The sequence below is a fragment of the Dunckerocampus dactyliophorus genome, chromosome 17, assembly GCF_027744805.1.
Source record: "Dunckerocampus dactyliophorus isolate RoL2022-P2 chromosome 17, RoL_Ddac_1.1, whole genome shotgun sequence".
Classification (NCBI taxonomy): Eukaryota; Metazoa; Chordata; class Actinopteri; order Syngnathiformes; family Syngnathidae; genus Dunckerocampus; species Dunckerocampus dactyliophorus.
Genome location: NC_072835.1, coordinates 8,350,720 through 8,368,705, shown reverse-complemented (window position 1 = coordinate 8,368,705; position 17,986 = coordinate 8,350,720). Strand labels below are relative to the sequence as shown.

The 17,986-nt window shown below is 41.1% G+C and overlaps 2 protein-coding genes across 7 annotated transcripts in view; one reads left to right on the top strand and one right to left on the bottom strand.

Annotated features, from left to right (window-relative positions):
* akna (AT-hook transcription factor) overlaps positions 1-3,148 on the top strand; it is a 29,139-nt gene extending 25,991 nt beyond the window's left edge. For all 4 annotated transcript variants that reach the window (XM_054758305.1, XM_054758301.1, XM_054758303.1 and 1 more), the window contains exons 21-22: positions 1,412-1,508; positions 1,578-3,148. In XM_054758305.1, coding sequence (XP_054614280.1) covers positions 1,412-1,508; positions 1,578-1,833 — 353 coding nt within the window. In that variant the 3' untranslated portion in view covers positions 1,834-3,148. The remainder of the gene's footprint in view (positions 1-1,411; positions 1,509-1,577) is intronic.
* A 1,425-nt stretch (positions 3,149-4,573) lies between these two features.
* Positions 4,574-17,986, bottom strand: part of LOC129169914 (syntaxin-binding protein 1) — a 54,907-nt gene continuing 41,494 nt past the window's right edge. For 2 of the 3 annotated variants that reach the window (XM_054756880.1, XM_054756882.1), the window contains 2 exons: positions 14,415-14,572; positions 4,574-7,474 (listed from right to left, as the gene is read on the bottom strand). In XM_054756880.1, the coding sequence (XP_054612855.1) occupies positions 14,463-14,572 (110 nt within the window). In that variant the 3' untranslated portion in view covers positions 4,574-7,474; positions 14,415-14,462. The remainder of the gene's footprint in view (positions 7,475-14,414; positions 14,573-17,986) is intronic. The other variant, XM_054756881.1, reaches the window with a different exon arrangement.

Here is a 17,986-nt window from a genome sequence, read left to right as displayed (position 1 = left end):
TTGTAAAGTAATAATGATAATGCGGAAAGTTCTGAACGCGTTCAAGTGGCTCCGGTTTATGTCGGCAACCCCGTCCAAGTTATTCTTGTTACTTCGTAGATGGCAGATGACAGAACATTTCAGACCAAAAGGGGTCATTTGTGAAAACTTGGTGCGTTAATGTCGAGGTGTGTTGTGGTATTCTTAACTTCATCATTATTGCTTGCAAAATCAGATTGTGGTTGTCAGGATCAACAAAAACACACAAAGGACGGGAGGTAGTGTTTGCCACAGGACTGCAATCTATTTGTGGTGGTGATGGTGGTTTTAGAAGAGCGATACGTTTTCACATGTCAGAGTCATCAAAAGACTTGAATTTGTCACGACAGTCGTCCCTCGTTTATCGCGGTTAATTGGTTCCACACGTGACCACGACATGTGAATTTCAATTTCAATATTAATAAACTCAATGTTTTCGTAGCTAGAGCATAGAAAACCTGTTCAGGACTTTGTCTAAATACGGTTTTACCTGTAGACATGAAATAACACCCCATAGTCACCTTTACACACTACTAATAGCATACAGCAAGCTAGCAGGGGCATTTGCTTTGCAAACTTTGCATGTTATGGTCTCTTGCTCCACTTCTGCTCATTTTACACTTATTTTTACCAGCATAGCTTTATGGGTTATTCTTTATGAGTTAGTGAATAAAATGTTGGATAATTAAATGCAAAAATCCTTACATTTATGGATGCAATACATCAGTGGCCAATTTTGCCCAGTAATTGAGAAGTGGATGTAGCCTAGCTAACTTTTCTAATAGGATGTCAGCCTCTGCACACATTCCTACTAAATCTTCAACACACTGTAATACCCGCGCTTGTGATTAAGGAAGTTCCAACTGCATGTGTAAGATACTTTTTACCACACTCTTATTTTGTTGACACAGTTAGACGACATGGGGTAAACGGCGCTCTTATTTTGAAGGCCGGAAGTGTGCACGTCGTCATCGGGAAATGTAAAACGCTCCTTGCAGTAAAGCGGTAAAACACAACTCGGTGAAAATACACTCATCTAGCCCGAGTCACACACGCACAACCGCACTAGCATTGTAAACGAAGCTAACCCCGCTAGCCTCTATTCACACGACGTAAGAGGAGGTGTCATTGCGCAACGCGTGCGCGAGACCTACGTCACTTCCTCCTTTAGCACATTTTTACGACAGCGCTTCTGTGACGTCACATGGTGTGGAGGTTATTATTTTATATAATACATAAGTGGTTGGGTTGTTTTATTAGTGGTTATTATTAAAAGAGTGAGTGTGATTGGTTGTTTGTCTATATGTGCCCTGCCATTGGCTGGCGCCCAGTCCAGGTGTACCCGCCTCTTGGCCGAAGTCAGGCAGTTTATTTGTTTCACTTTGTTATTCAGACTGTTGCAGGGACTCAAACCCCGCTAAAACCTCCAGCTGCAAACCCGAGTCTCCCAGCAGGGCGGCAGCAGCTCCCGTGTGTCCCACGCCACTGCTGTAAGGAACACACACAAGTCATGTGACCCGTGGCATCCTGTCATACTAAACGTGATGTCATCATTTCAGTCTGTACCTCCAACCTCAAGCCGTCCACATGTGCGGCAACAACACGGGGGCGCCATCCAAGATGTGCAGTACCAAGGAGGATAGAGAGAGGTCACGACCATCGCACGTCGTCCCGCGGCGCTCCCTGGATGAAGCCCTCCTCGAGGCGCGGAGGATACACGACAGGTCCAATCGCATGGTGCGTAAACTGGATGCAGGTCTGCGCACTCTGGAGCGACTGTCCAAACCCCCCCACGCCAGCTCCAACTCCAACTAATAGCCTCAGTGCCTTCGAGCAATGAACCTGCCTTGTGAGGCTTTTGCAAACATTTACTGCTGCTTTTTTATTTGTGAGAAAACCTTTGATGGCCAAATATGATTTTAGCAGGCATGGCCAGCAGGACAGTACAGTAATCCCTCGTTAATCCCCATCAATTAGTTCCAGACTCAACCGTGATAAGTGAAGTTCCACCAAGTAGGATTCCTTCACCATTTTCTACACCTTCAAAATAGGGTTTGTAACATTATTGAAGCCCTCTAGGCCTGAAATAACACAACAAAATAAGCCATTTAAGACATAAATAAGACTTATGCGCGTGTGTGTTGCTGTAAATGTGTTGCGGTGCTCAGGGAACTGAAGCAGGAAGTGACGTCGGGGATTCAGCGTTGAGTTTTATATTGCCGTGGGTTATGACCGCAACAACAGCCTGGGTTAGGGACTGTTGGGCCTGTTGTGAGATCATTCAAACCTGCAATAAAAGCCTGTTTGAGTCTGGTGCTTGTGTGTCTCCCCGGTCATTACAGTAACACAACTCACACCTAGTGACCAGTGTAGAATATTACATATCATCACAACGTCTTTCAGTGCTTCTTCTGAATGCCTTGTATTGGTATTTGAGTTCATTTAGCAATTTATGTGCTTAAAAATGCTTAATTTAGGCAAAATATGCATTTTTTTAGTTAATAATAGGCTGTATTCAACCATGACACAGCATGATTTATGAGTACATTTTTGAAAAGCTGTGATACAAGAGTGATGCCGTGAAATTCTAAGTGCAAAGTGACGAGGGATTACTGTACTGTACTGTACTGTACTGTACTGTACTGTGTTTCGTTTCTCTGCTTCGAGTTGTAAATAATTAGTTAATAATGAATGTAAATAATTAGTTAATAATGAATAGAAAGGTGGAGTGATGGCGCTACGTCCAGGAAAACAATGCTGCACCTGTAAATCCAGCAGAAGTCAATTCAGTCAACATTTTCCAGCAGGAAGATGCTTTGACAAGACCATATATTTTGTAAGTACAATACTGTGTACCCGTGTGTTTAATTACTGTGAAAGGCATATTTTAGGGCTTAAAAGTATCAAAATAGGCATTTGTATGTGTTTGTATGGGTGTGTCCATTATGTGTGTTTTGTTCACCATTTTCATAAAAGGACATGTTGATCACGTCCGTCCGTGTTTACACTGCAGCATCTCGGCTGCGATCGGCTGAATTTTCCAACTGCCAAGACGTAGCACTCATTCACTGTTAACGACCATGTAAAGTGTGTTTCTGTCAAAATTAATAAAATAGATTTAGATATTTTACTAATGTGTTTTGTCATTGATAATGCAAAGTTAGGATGTTTTGTTTAACCCTCTGGGTTCTCCAAGGACTTCTTTTGTCTTGCCAGGTCCATTTTTGCTTGTCTTTTGCTTGTAACTTTGGTTGTGTTACGCCATATGGCGTGATTTTTCCTAGGATGTTTTTTTTTTGTGAAAAATCATAAAATTCAAATTTTTAATTTGTACGTAGGTCAAATTTCCCCACCTTTATGGGTCTCTTGAGGGGCAGAAACAGTCTAGTAGCGCTGCTATAAAAACATAACAGATCACTATTTTTTCTACTTTTCTTCTGAAATATCTTCATCAACTTGGGTTCTAATAAAAAAAATACTAAACATGGAAATATTTGTATTATTTTAACCCTTTAAATGCCCATTTAATTTAATGGTGCCACTGTTTTTGCTTAGAAATATACATAGACTGAGTTATTTTCCATGTAATGAATGTTAGTGGGCTTGTTTGTACTTCCTTACATATCTGCTTTGCTTTTCATGCTGATAATGTTTTTTGCAAACGTTTCATGGCCATCATAGTCGTCACGGACCGTTATGTCATTAAGCTAAATCCACCGCAGTCACTTAGGGAACACTTATCACCGACCTATGAGAAAATGCATGTTTCTATGGTCTAATTCCAATGTGTTAAAAAATGGTGCTTATAATGGAAGTCAATGGGACTTTTTTGTCCTCTTGGGACCCGAAAGGGTGGGGAAATATGGAGTGACCCTGCAAACAAAAACAAAAAAAATCAAAATAAATATGACTACTAATCCTATGTATAGTTAAGCCTGATTTGAGCCCCAGCCCCCTAACATTTATCATATGGAAATTCATTCATTTTGTTTGTATTTTTGTGACATCATTGGATCCATTTGGCATTATTGGGTTAAAATAATAACAATATTTACATGTTTGGTATGTTTTATTACAACTCGATTGAAAGATCTAAGCAAAAAAATGAGACAAAATATGAATCTATTCTGTTTTAATAGCAGTTCTTGGGAGTAGACTTTTTTTTGTCTTCTAGGGACCCGGAAGGGTGGGAAATTAAAGGGACCCCACAGGGTCAAAGGAGAACTGCACTGTTGTGGGAGTTTTGCAGTGACATTGTTACTACAACGAAGAACTACTCTTCTGGCGCAGTGACACAGCGCCTCGCTCACAACACCTCATGGGAGGGGTCTGGAGCTGAATCCAACAAGCTGATAATTACAAGTCACTTTTATTGCAAATGTTGATCCAAAATTGGAGAAGAACATCCACCTCGAGTCAGCGGGAGGGTTTGTCGGGGGAGGAGTGAGCTGTGTGTGAAAAATGTTTCACCATTCGCTACGATAGTGTGTTGCGTAACAGCGTTGGCAAAGACTCATTTGGTAAAAAGCGCAAAAAAAAGTGAAGTCTGAAAAAATGTAGTGGAAGCCAATTTATTGGACAGTCTTAGCACATATAAGGTACACATGGAAGTATTGTTTGTGCTTCAACACTTGCAAACATACATTCCCAATAAGTTGAAGGACAGACTAATGTGCCGATACTTCTTTTTTAAGATAAAGCATTTGAAAATAAATCGATGGATCTGACAGGTAATCCTATACAACAGAAAATAAAGTACACAAGTAAGCGTCTGCAGCACAGAAAATGCGTTATAGTGCAATATTCCACTTTTGGGGGGGCGGGTGGCAGAACAAAGGTGGAGGGATTTTTTTTTTTTTTACTCTTGCAAAGCCATTCACCATGGGGGGCGGGGGTTCACATTGCACCAGAGGAAAATCAGGTAAAGAAACCATATATTTCTATTTTTTGCTTGTTTCCTACTGACCACTAACGGCTACACACGTCACAAACACAGCGGCTGCATATCGGCATCAATTCATAAAGGAAAGCGAGCGCTACGTCACGGTCAACAGTGAGACGCTAAACGGCAACAAATACACAACACTACTCAGTGCAACGTCACTACTAAGCCATAAGACAGGATACAATACTGAAATACAACTGGCCCTCATCTACATATTACTCACTTTAAAACAAGGCGTTGTCCGTCAAGTGAGAACCTGTCAGAGGAGGGATGATTCTCTTGAAAGTGTTTGCCAAAACGTCCAAGTCTGCTACTTGGCCTTAAACCCGAATGACATGACATGACAATGGCTGAATGACATCAACGTAAGCGGGCGTCGACTGCGTAACCGGTAACCGGAACCATTGCTTCCACATCCTTCGGTTGCGCTTGACTAAAATGACTAGAACGTTTTCAAACGTGCACAGATGTTTCCTGCAGTGACGATGTCAACAATACCACAACACGTCGACTAAAGTGGTTGGCTATCTGTCTACAGGTAGTTACCACAGTGGTTATGTCGCTACCGCCCGGAATTTTCCGGAAAATAAGGAACATTTTGGTCTTCCACCCGGGCGTAGGGGCGTTCTGTCGACTCGGGCTTATTTCACATGACCGTGCATGCATTCATCAAAGAGTAGGACAATTCTTATGCTAAAAATGCATGTCTTTCAGATCTCTGATACAAAATGGACTTGACTGATACCCGTGTGACATACAGTAACTATGACATGCATGATATCATGCTAGGTGGTTGTTGAGGAAATAACTGACTGGATTTAGTCCAAAGGAACTTGAATGTTGATAACCATGGTCATACCCTTTGATGAATGCACGTACAGTCATGTGATGCTTATTTTTAACAATGTATTCGACTGAAGAGGGGGTTGTGCCGGTCTAAAGACCCGACCCGACCTACTGCGGTGCAACCACGTTGTTTTACTGCCGTCCGTCTTTTAATTGGAAGGTCTGACTTTACGGGCTACGGGATGTGTTGCTATGCTGATGTTGCCCGAGCGTGAGGGAGCAGACCGGGCAGAACCGGAGAGGATTTTTTTTCCCTTTTTTTACGGGGGGAAACTATTAATAAATAAAGACGGACAATATACGGTGAAAATGGGAGGGTTGACAAGTATGAAACGGAACCATTTTTCGTAGATATGACCCCTTTGGGCCTCAGATTTTATGTCGACAGCAGCGGTCGACCGTGTACGTCACAATTTTTTAGTAATGAGAAAAAGACAGTGGACCACAGACGGGTCGTTGACATTACCGGTACCGACTTAAGCGGGTTCCACTGTATTCAATCCCAAGGCTTCCGTTTGTGAGCACAAGGAGGCTCCGTAACAAAAAGTAAGCATTAGGCTACGTCCACGCAAACACGGGTATTTTAAAAACACACATTTCCTCCGCTCCAGTGTATTAAAAACACATTCACCGGCTGTCATGTGCATTTTGGCCAATCAGACGCTTGAAAAAGCACCCACAACTCACTTGGTCACACGTGAGGACGCACCTGTTCATCAATATCGTGTGATATCAGATGTGCAACGACGTGGCGCCCAGAAAACATCATCAGTGGGGGTTTTTTAATGTTAAGCCCAAAATGAAACCGATAAGTCAATAACGTCACGTTCTGTTCATGATCCGAACAAACACTAAAGCCGGAGTTTTAAGGGCTTGGATTTGCACAAGAGGCCAAAATGCACGGAAAAATATGTGTTTTTAGGATATCGGTATTGGAGTGGATGTGACCTTGAAAAGCATCGGCGTGGTGAACTTGCATAGATTGAGCTGTGGAACGTTGATGCTTGACTCGTGGTTTGGAGAGGAGTATTCCGCATGTCGTAAAACAGAACGCTTTCAGTAGAGTATCCGAAAACAACTTCTTAGGAAAAAGCTAGCTCCTAAAAATAAATAACCAAAATCAAACAAGCCAAAAAAGCCAACATCCACACTGGATACAAACACAGTAAACAGTCCACACAAGTCCAAGCATGCTACTTAGTACAAACATCTCAAACGGGCAGCGGCGGGGGCGACTCGTCTCCACTGAAATATATATTTATATATATTGCATGTCGATTGATATATTTTACAACATTTCAACCCTCCACCCGCCTTCACTAAGCTGATGGACAAGGACAGATCTACTTTGACATATTCTAGCAGGTTTTATAGCATACACGTGTGAGATTTTGGTATGTCCCCTCCGTTCAATCTGTTCGGGTATTTTCTTGCATCCGTTAAAGATGAGAATACTTTACCTTCAACATGTATTTTTTGTCGTCTTTTTTAAATGTAGTTATTCTCAAGCAAGATGCATACACAATAAACAACGTCGAGGGGGAGAGGGATGTGACTCGCTGGAGGGGGTTTTTGTTGTTTTTTAACTTGTCACTTCCTCGTCTGGTTTGTTCATGGCCTTGAGCTGCTCCAGCAGGCTGGTGGGGGTGAAGATGTGGGTGGATCCTGAAGACACACACACATAGACCACACAAACACACAAAAGCACAGCATTAGATGCACGTAAGCGGCACGGGCACGGGAGGAACATGTGTTTTCAGCTCTTGCGATCAGGACCACTTCGAGCGTGTCCAGCGTGAAGATAGAAAGACGTCAGGTGTCGTCTTAAATTAGCACGCATGTTTCAAGAACGAATGCTACAAAATGGCGACCTTAACCGTACTACGTGATGCTTTATGTGTCCAAACTCAGCTCACAAAGCACAATAGCGTACTATCTAATATATCTCATTCATGATGAATTAGGAATTTTACTTTTTAAATATGCAGAGGGCCATTAAAAAACTCAACATACCCTTTTTTCTTCATCTTACAACAACTACTTCCTAAAGGTCGGTCGTGTGAGTTATTCTTAAAGGTACAGTGGAACCTCTGATGTCGTGCACCCTGGACGTCGTACAAGAAATCAACCAAAAGTCTTTTTTGTGATACACATTCATAAAAAAACGACCCCATCGAGGGTGTGTTATGTCAACTAAGGGCATGAACGCGTTGTGTTTTGGTTTTTTTACTGGCTCTGGACTCGTGTGTACTCGTCTACGTTAACTCAATGTCATTCATTGTGCAAGTGTTACTCTGGCTGCATTGTAGAAATATATCTGCCCCGTGGAAAAAGCAACAGATCTGCTCCTTGCCTCGAATCAACTCTTTGAGGCGAGGAGCAAAACAAAGTCCTTCACTAAGGCTGGGCGTTTCACTGACTCGCGGGTGCGCGACAAAGACTCGGGTTGAGCTGACGCGCGGGTGATCGGTGAAGACTCAGGTTTCACTGACTCACGGGTGCTCCACGACGACTTGGGTTTCACTGACTCACGAGTTCCCGGCGAAGACTCGAGTTTCACTGATTCCGGATACTGGATGAAGACTCAAGTTTCACTGACTCACGGGCGCAGAAGAAAGACCTGAGTCCCACTGACAGTTAACTGCTGGTCTGGGACCGTTTGCTTGTCCCGTTGTGTTCGACCTGAGAGGTTCCACTGTACTTGAACTTACTGTCACAAGAAAGGAATAATTAAACATCAATTTCATGTTTTAAAGCACTGTGGGAAATGAAAATCAACGGCCGTATGAGGCGATTTAACCCGCTAGACGCTACTGTGATGTCTGTGATGTTGTATTGAGCGTCCACGCTGCTCCAACTTGCTAAGACGACTAAACAAGGGACTCTGGGGTCACCATGGTAATGGAAGAGAAGCTATTCTGCGTCCTGCAAGCCCGTGTACCACCAAAATTATTTACAATTTGCTAGTTCTTATAGTAACCACGCGGCCTATCATGTCTCAAAATGGCCCAAGCAGACATCATCTTGGGGAATGAAAGAAATCCAACGCGTCAGCTGAGCGATGAGCGATCAAGATAGCTGAAGACACATTTCACACTTTCTTTTTTTGACTTTAAAGGTGCTTGAGTGGAGTAAAACAAATATTGAGCCACATTTGATTCAGCCGGATTACCACTTTCTTGGATTGGATTTGTACAAACGGCACAATTTGATTTACTCCTTCCAACAGGGGTGTCCAAACGTTTACCACAGAGGGCCGCAAACACAAAAGTACATCACAGTATAACACCACTTTTTGGAGTGGCCTTTTATTGTGGCCATCCTAAGGCACACCTGTGCAATCATCATGCTGTCTAATTAGCATGTTGACATGGCACACCTGTGAGGCGGCGGGATTATCTCGGCACAGGAGAAGTGTTCGGAGATTTAGACAGATTTGTGAACAATATAGAGACAAAGGTTTAGGATGGAGTTCAGCTCATGAAAGATGGGTGCAAACAAAAGTGTTGTGTTTATATTTTGGCTGTACGTAGTTAGTATAAATAGAAAATAATATATCTTGCTAGTAATTAATCAATTTAATTTTCAGAATATGCCAAGGGACACTAAAAAAACAGTTGTGGGCCAAAATTCCCACTCTTTGGACACCCCTGTGTTACACCATCAACAATATTAATGTGTTGGTTTCTGCTGCAAAGCTGCATGTTTCTTGTTTCTACTTTACTCAGATTTATTTGTCCAGTTTCCAAATACAGTAATCCCTCGCCACTTTGCGCTTCCAATTTCACGGCGTCACTCAATCATGGTTTTTATGAAATATATGAAATAATAAAACATGCGGTTTCGTTTTTTGAATATGGTCTATATTAGTCAAAAATACCCATATTTAAGGAAATGTCTAAATTAGGCATTTCCGAACTTTAAAATGGCTAAATGAAGTAAAATACAAATATAAGGCATTCAGAAGACACATTCATAGACGTTCTGATGATATGTAGTACTCTACATTGGTCACTAGGTGTCACTAATGTTACTGTAATGTTTGGTGAGACACACAAACGGCAGAACAACAAGCTTTTATTTCAGCCATTCAATTATCTCACAGCTAGCACAATCATCCCTAATAAAAACACGGGCTACGGTTCCCATTCCAACCGAAAACTCAACTCTGAACTCCCGATGTCACTTCCTGTTCGCCCCCCACTCAGCTCCCTCAACACATCAACAGCAACACACACAAGCACAAGTTTTATTTATGTCTTAAATGTCTTATTTTCTGTTATTATGTCTACTACATTGGGTAATAATGTAGTAGTGTAAAAGTGACTGTAGGTTTGTTATTTAATGTCCAGAGTGCTCTACTGTAAAAAATGTAACAGGTTTTCTATTCCATCACTACGAAAATATTCCATTTATAGAGAAGGAATCCTACTTCGTGGAAATTCACTTATCACGGTCGGGTCTGGAGCCAATTCACCGCAATAAACGAAGGATTACTGTACAGCCAAAACAATCTTGGTCAAAGTGGAGGGGTGGGGTTTATTTGCACTGGCCACGCCTCCTTCAAACACGGAGCTTTGTGCCTCAGAAACACAACGTTGTGACACACTGAGCTTCTGAACACTAAACTGCTGAATGAGACTAAATCTAAAGACCCAAACAGCATGACAAAAAGAAATATTTGCTTCATTCGGCGTGTTGAATGCAAAGTCAGTATGTGCCGGAGCAGACATACTGCTGAAAAACATCAACTCAAGTTGGTTTGGAAATGATATCGCTCTAGCATCTAGGTTAGGGATGAGAATGATATATATTAGTGATATGTCAGTGATATAATAGTCCTGACAGAGACCTGAAAATTAGCTTCTGTGACCTGTGCCATGGAAGTTATGCATACGGTGGTCGTTTGGGGAAAAAATGTTGTAGTGTGACTTGGCAAAGGAATATTTGTTAATAACACTTGAGAGTTTGACAACTGAAAAAGTTATTGTGTTCACTGTGATGCATGTGAAGAAGATTGTTTACATACAGGTGGTCCTCAGGTTACAAACAAGTCCCGGTCCTATACTGTGATGTAAATCAGAAGTTATACCGAATAAATTAACTCTTAAGTCATTCACACTGGACACATGAAGTACGTATAAAATAATAACAAGATTAAACACAAGAATGATATTAAATTGTGATAAAAAAAAAACCCTCCTACATTTATCCCTGTGGTTGTTTTTCTGGCCTTTGTACTTTCTTAAAATATTGGATAGGACAAGCTCCTCTTCTCCCAGATGTCCTTGTAACATCGCACGAAACCCATGACCCCTCTAGAACTCATTAGCATTCAGTAATCTTTATCCTTAATGATGGTCGTGCTAGTTGAGCCAATATTAGGGGTACGCTCATTTTCACTTTCATGGTGATGGCTTTCCTTTTCTTTGGCGCGCTGCTGCTTGGGAGACATAGTGAACTGCAAAAAATGAATAAGCGATGTTATCCACCCTGGGCCGCACGGTGGCCTAGTCGTTAGCATGTTGGCCACACAGTCAGGAGATCGGGAAGATCTGGTTCGAATCACCGTTTGGGCATCTCTGTGTGGAGTTTGCATGTTCTATCGGTGCGTGCGTGGCTTTTCCCCGGGGTACTGCGGTTTCCTCCCGCATTCTAAAAATATGCATGTTAAGTTAATAAGAGACTGGACTCTAAATTGCCCATAGGTATGATTGTGAGTGTAAATGTAAGTGGTTGTTTATCTATACTGTATGTGCCCTGCAATTAGCTGGCGACCGGTCCAAGGTGTACCTGCCTCTCGCCCGAAGTCAGCTGGGATAGACTCCCGCATATCATAGAATAAAACATAGATGGATGGATGGGTTAGCCTTACTGCAGCACACACTGCATACTTGCATACTCCAGCGAATCTTGTGTTTACGGACCAAAATTAAGTTTTTCATTCATTTGTAGGAGAGCATTCGCAACCACGAAATGACGTAAAATGGAAGGTTGTACACTGAGGACCACCTGTAGACTGTGTCTCGAATCGAATACCAGAGGTGGGAGAAAGTCAGTGTTTTGCAAGTGTCAAATCTTTAATCTCAAGTCATGTCTCAAGTCAAGACAAGACTGGTCGAGTCAAATCTCAAATCACAGGCTTGAAATTTTCGAGTCCTGACATGTCATAAGCAGTGTTTAGTGTTTACCAAAACAAAAATGCCATTTTAACAATGTAACAATGCAACAATCTATTAAATTTGACAAATACAGTGAGTGCATTTTTAATTGCGTAATTTTTTAACAAGTCAGAAAATAAGTGCTTGACAAAGCATTCAGGATTTAGTCAGTGCACACCCTTGTTTGTTCTTAAACCTGATTGGACGCTCATAGATGCATTCAATGAGGCAGATTCTGTGCAAAGATTTGTTGTCTAAATTTTACTCAACACACTAACTGAAAATCTCAAGTATTTTTAAGTCATCACAGTAAAGTCCGATTCAAATCCCGAGTCATTGATGTCAAATTCCAAGTCGAGTTGCAAGTTTGTGATGATACTGTCAAGACGAGTCCAAAGTCATCAAAATAGTGACTCGAGTGATGTAAGTGTCCATCACTGCGCACTCGCCATTTTGGAGTTCAAGATCGAAAAATGCACTGCATTTTTGCACTTATGCACTCAAAATACTAAGTGTAAGTATCAAAGTGTGCGAATTGAGCCTTCAAATGCATTTGGGGATACTAGAGTACGGGGAACATTTAGTGTACATTAGTTAGTAGGTTGCTAAAGCATATCAAGTGGACTAATGCTACACTGCCAGACTGTCAGCAGAGAGGCGTCTCACACACACACTACAGGAAATGTTTGCATTTCCTAGCATGATCGTAACACAGTATGCAATAACGCCCCCTGCTGACGACCTGTTGCAATGTGAGCATGTGATGGTGAGGCTGTGACAAGAGTACACAAACAAAAGTGAGGCACAGACAAGAACAAGGGAGAGAAAGGAGAGAATCCTTCTATGAACTCCAACCTTGTCCTGAAAGAAATCAAGGTGATTGTCGTTGCGACGGGATCATTAGAACACAAGCAGACAGTAAAAAGTGGCAACAATAACGATGGATCTTGGGGTAGATTAAATCTGAAGTGAGCCTTCTTTACCATTGGGGGTGATTTAATCCACCCGGCAGAGATGGTGTGAGGAGGCAGTTGGGATGGGGGGGTACAACCCACTCAGGCATGGGTGCTCTTTAGCACATCTTTTTGTAGGCTTTTATCATTTTACTCTAATTCACCATCATTTGTGCAGACTGTACAGACTAAACACTTACACACTAATATACATACAAAACAATACTTTAGACTAATTTCTAATCCGAAAAGCATGCTGGGTAACTTCATATTGAAGAAGGGTGCATGTGGGCTTCCCAGCATGCCTTGTGGGTTGTAACTTAGTAGAACATAGAATTGTTTTGCATATATATTAGTTTGCAAGCGTCTACTTCGATACCTGCATAGTCCGTGCGGTGCAGTTGCATTGTCCACAGTGTACACCCTTCATAAGGGTACAATATTAAGTAGTTTAGTGAACAATTAAGATAAAATGTAATACAAAGTTATAGATAATATAAAGACTTATAAAAGTTCATGACAGTAAGCGCTGTCTCACTATTTGTTGTCTTAACGGGGTACTTTTTGGTAATAAGAATCGCACAATGGATCAGGACTTGATTAGCTGGTGGACATACAGTCATGGAAAAAATGATTAGACCGCCCTTGTTTCTTCAGTTTCTTGTTCATTTTAATGCCTCATACAACTAAAGGTACCTTTGTTTGGACAAATAGAACAATGACAACACAAATAGCCCATAGGAGTAAATATTTTTGTCAGTACAATGCTATAGCTATTCATGTCAGAATTTAAGTGATTTTGGTTATTATCAAGAAAACCATGCAAGTTTCTAGATATCAGCTCTTAAATTAAACTCTTATGAGCTATATTTGTGATCATCATTATATTTGTCCAAACAAATGTACCTTTAGTTGTACCAGGCATTACAATGGATCAATAAACCGAAGAAACAAGGCTGGTCTAATCATTTTTTCCATGACTGTTGATGGATTGTCGACATAAACGGGTTCCACTGTAGCTTACGAAGGGTCAAGGCAGTAGTGCTACTGTATATGTGGGGGTACTATTATAATTAGGAGCTCATATTTTTTGTCCTTATGACTTATAGAACTTTATTAAAATTCGCCAACAACAAAATAGCCACTAGATAAACAACATATGAATGTTTGAAAGTGTTATATATAATAATAATAATAATATAGTAATAGCTCGTTCATGGTGACGGTGAGAATTTAGACTAGCTATGACTTTTAACACCACAAGTCTGTCAGTGTTTGGACTGAGTTGCTTTTGGGAGAGTTTCAGGCTCCAATGGACAATGATAGAGCACTGCATGCAGAGGGAAAAGGTTGTGAGGTACCCATCCCTGAGGGTGACAAGGAGGAGGAGGAGGCAGTGGAGGTACATAAAACACTAGTGGTTCAAAGAAGGACAATGAAGCCCTTGTGCTGTGATAGTTCAGAAAGGGCTTCTTGAGCGGCTGCCTTTACTTTTTTCTGTGTGATTTCTCTCTCCCTCCCTCCCACTCTGTCTCTGCCTCACTCGTCTGAGGCCTCTGCGTCCTCAAAGGACACCCTAGTGGACTCTCGGAAGTCGGGGTGCTGCAGGTCCGATAAGAATTTGGTGGGGGTGAGCATGTGGGTGGAACCTGTAGGAGGAACAGAGGTGGCTTCACCACTCATCTCTCAACACCACCACGCCACGGGCCTCCTCCACTCTCTCCAAACACAAAAACAAAAACAAACCAAAGGGCAACACTCACAGACACACTCATTTGCAGATTCACACACACACTCACACACACACACACGGTCACATGTTGCACAAAACAGTCGGGATGCAGAGGGACAGAAAAAGACATGGCAAGGCTGCAATTTAAAGACAACAGTTGTTTTGAAAGACAACAAGAGCTGAAGCAGAGCAAAACTTAGAAGACAGCAGCACAAAGAAGCATTTAAACATCAAATCAACAACAGTCCAGGGGGAGAAGACACAACACACATTAATACACAATTCATTGTCATGTCCTAAAGGTAGGCCTTGTTTTGGCATTTCCCTGTTCTGTAATTATTTCCTGTTATGTGCTTTTATTTTGTTTTTGCAGTTTACCGTTTGGCACCTTTACTCCTGTTTGAGGGAGCTAGGTACGCACCTGTTTGCTATTGGTAATTAGGGTCCTACCACTTTTCTTGTTCCCTGGACGTATTCTCCTGTTTTGGGCATGTTCCTGTTTCCACCTCCCATGGTGAGTTTTACGTTAAACCTAGCTGTGCCTCCTAGCTTTTCTGTGTTATTTTGTTACTTTGCCTTTTTGTGTGTTGTGCCACGGCCGTGCGAGCTCATCTTTTCTTGAAATAAAGACTTTTGTGCTTGCATCCTGGGCTAACGCTGCACAATATCATCGCCATTCTTTTGAAAAACAACTAAACATTTACGGTATTTATTTTAAATATATTTGAGTACAGTGTTAAGTATAAATTCTTATTTACTCTGTGTTGGAAATACAAGTGGCATTCTTGTAAGCATGCTATTTTAATATTTATTCAGATTTGCCTATTTTCCATTTATTCAGTAAGCTTGAGTATAGTTCAAGTATATTTACTATAGATTGTAAGTACATCACATCAGGGCCAGTTTTAAATACTGCATACTATTTTGGTGCTTATTCAGATTAAAATAGAATTACATTTAAATTTATTATTGTAAACTTTAAAGTACACTAGCATGCAAAGTGATGTAAAAGATATTCAAAGCCAACATATGATCGAACGTGTTCAAATAGCCCTTTCAATACTTGAGTAAATGTCCATTTAAAGAGTACAAGCACAGCAAGTATATTAACTTACAAAAGGTCAAAATAATTATCTCACAGAGTCATTTTATTGAGTTAAGCTGAAATCATTTTAATTACAGTGGATCCCCACACTTTTGTGATTCCGCATTCACAACCCCACAAATTTGCACAGCAATTTTTTTAGAAATGGTTTTCTCCGAAAATAGGTTGTTCTTTTCACTGTAAATCGGTAGTATATTATAAATACGTGATGATAAAGGTAAAACATATAGCATACATGTAGCACTGTTGAAGAAAGCCCACAATTTTTACATGTTTCTCTTTATGCTTCACTGATAATGGTTTTTCATCAGTCGTTTGGCGGTCCTTGAATTCACCATCATTGCCGTGAGGCGCAAAAGTGAAACATATATAACAAATAGGGCTCAAAACTTGCAATTAATATACGATGGTAAGTACACTCAACAAAAATACAAACGCAACACTTTTGTTTTTGCTCCCATTTTTTATGAGATGAACTCAAAGATCTAAAACTTTTTCCACATACACAATATCACCATTTCTCTCAAATATTGTTCACAAATCTGTCTAAATCTGTGATAGGGAGCACTTCTCCTTTGCTGAGATAATCTATCCCACCTCACAGGTGTGCCATATCAAGATGCTGATTAGACACCATGATTAGTGCACAGGTGTGCCTTAGACTGCCCACAATAAAAGGCCACTCTGAAATGTGCAGTTTTCTTTTATTGTCTGCCATCTGCCCTGAACAGTGTAAACCGAGATTCATCCGTGAAGAGAACACCTCTCCAACGTCCCAGACGCCATTGAATGTGAGCATTTGCCCACTCAAGTCGGTTACGACGACGAACTAGAGTCAGGTCGAGACCCCGATGAGGACGACGAGCATGCAGATGAGCTTCCCTGAGACGGTTTCTGACAGTTTGTGCAGAAATTCTTTGGTTCAGCATCTGTCCAAGTGGCTGGTCTCAGACGATCTTGGAGGTGAACATGCTGGACGTGGAGGTCCTGGCCTGGTGTGGTTACACCTGGTCTGCGGTTATGAGGCTGGTTGGATGGACTGCCAAATTCTCTGAAGTGCCTTTGGAAAAGGCTTATTGTAGAGAAATGACCATTCAATACACGAGCAACAGCTCTGGTTGACGTTCCTGCTGTCAGCATGCCAATTGCACGCTCCCTTAAATCTTGGGACATCTGTGGCTTTGTGCTGTGTAATAAAACTGCACATTTCAGATTGGCCTTTTATTGTGGGCAGTCCAAGGCACACACCTGTGCACTAATCATGACTAATCACAGATTTGTGAACAATATTTGAGAGAAATGGTGATATTGTATATGTGGAAAAAGTTTTAGATCTTTTAGTTCATCTCATAAAAAATGGGAGCAAAAACAGAAGTGTTGCGTTTATATTTTTGTTGAGTATAGTTACTGGAATTACAACAGGCAAGCACTGTAGACGTGGCTTGGAGAAAAACCTTCTCCAACAGCTAGCCGGGACGACCCAGCAGCCTGCAGCTAGCCCGATTGTAGATGTAAGTGTGGTTGCCGCGCTAACCTATGATTCAAATGAGTCTGTTTTATTGATCATCTTACATTATCATTCATTAGTGGTGGGTACCTATACATTTTATACTTTACAATGTGTTTATAGTGTGTGAGGCATATTTCCATCTTAAACATGGATTGTCTATTTAGCATTTAGCTTGTTAGCTTCTGTTGCTAGTGAACAATTACAAGTCACTTTTATTGCAAATGTTGATTTGAAATTGAAGGAGAACGTTAATGTCAAGCTGGCAGGAGGGGTAGGAGAGAGCCGGGTGTTAAAAATAGACATTTTTATGGGCGTATCAAATACTTGCTGGTAGGTGTGGAAAGTGACTGAAAAATGTGGGGCTCAACCGTAAATGGAGGGAAAACTTGAACATACATCCATTTTAATTGTAATTAAAAATGTTAATTTTAATTGTTCCACATTAGTCATGTTGTCATCCCCAGTGGTTTTCCACCAAATTAATTCAGAACTCAGACTCAAAAGTTCTTTGCTCCTCTATTACTAACCTTAAAATAAAGAATTGGTTCCAAAACAAGGACACTGGTATGGGAGTGTTACAGTATATCAAATTTAAAGCTTGAATGCTTTTATGGCAACAAGAATGAGTTTTATTGGGCATTGTTAAATGCAATCTCTATTTACAGTACATATTTGCCTATGACAATGTCCAGCACATTTGGCTTTGTGTGAGTGGA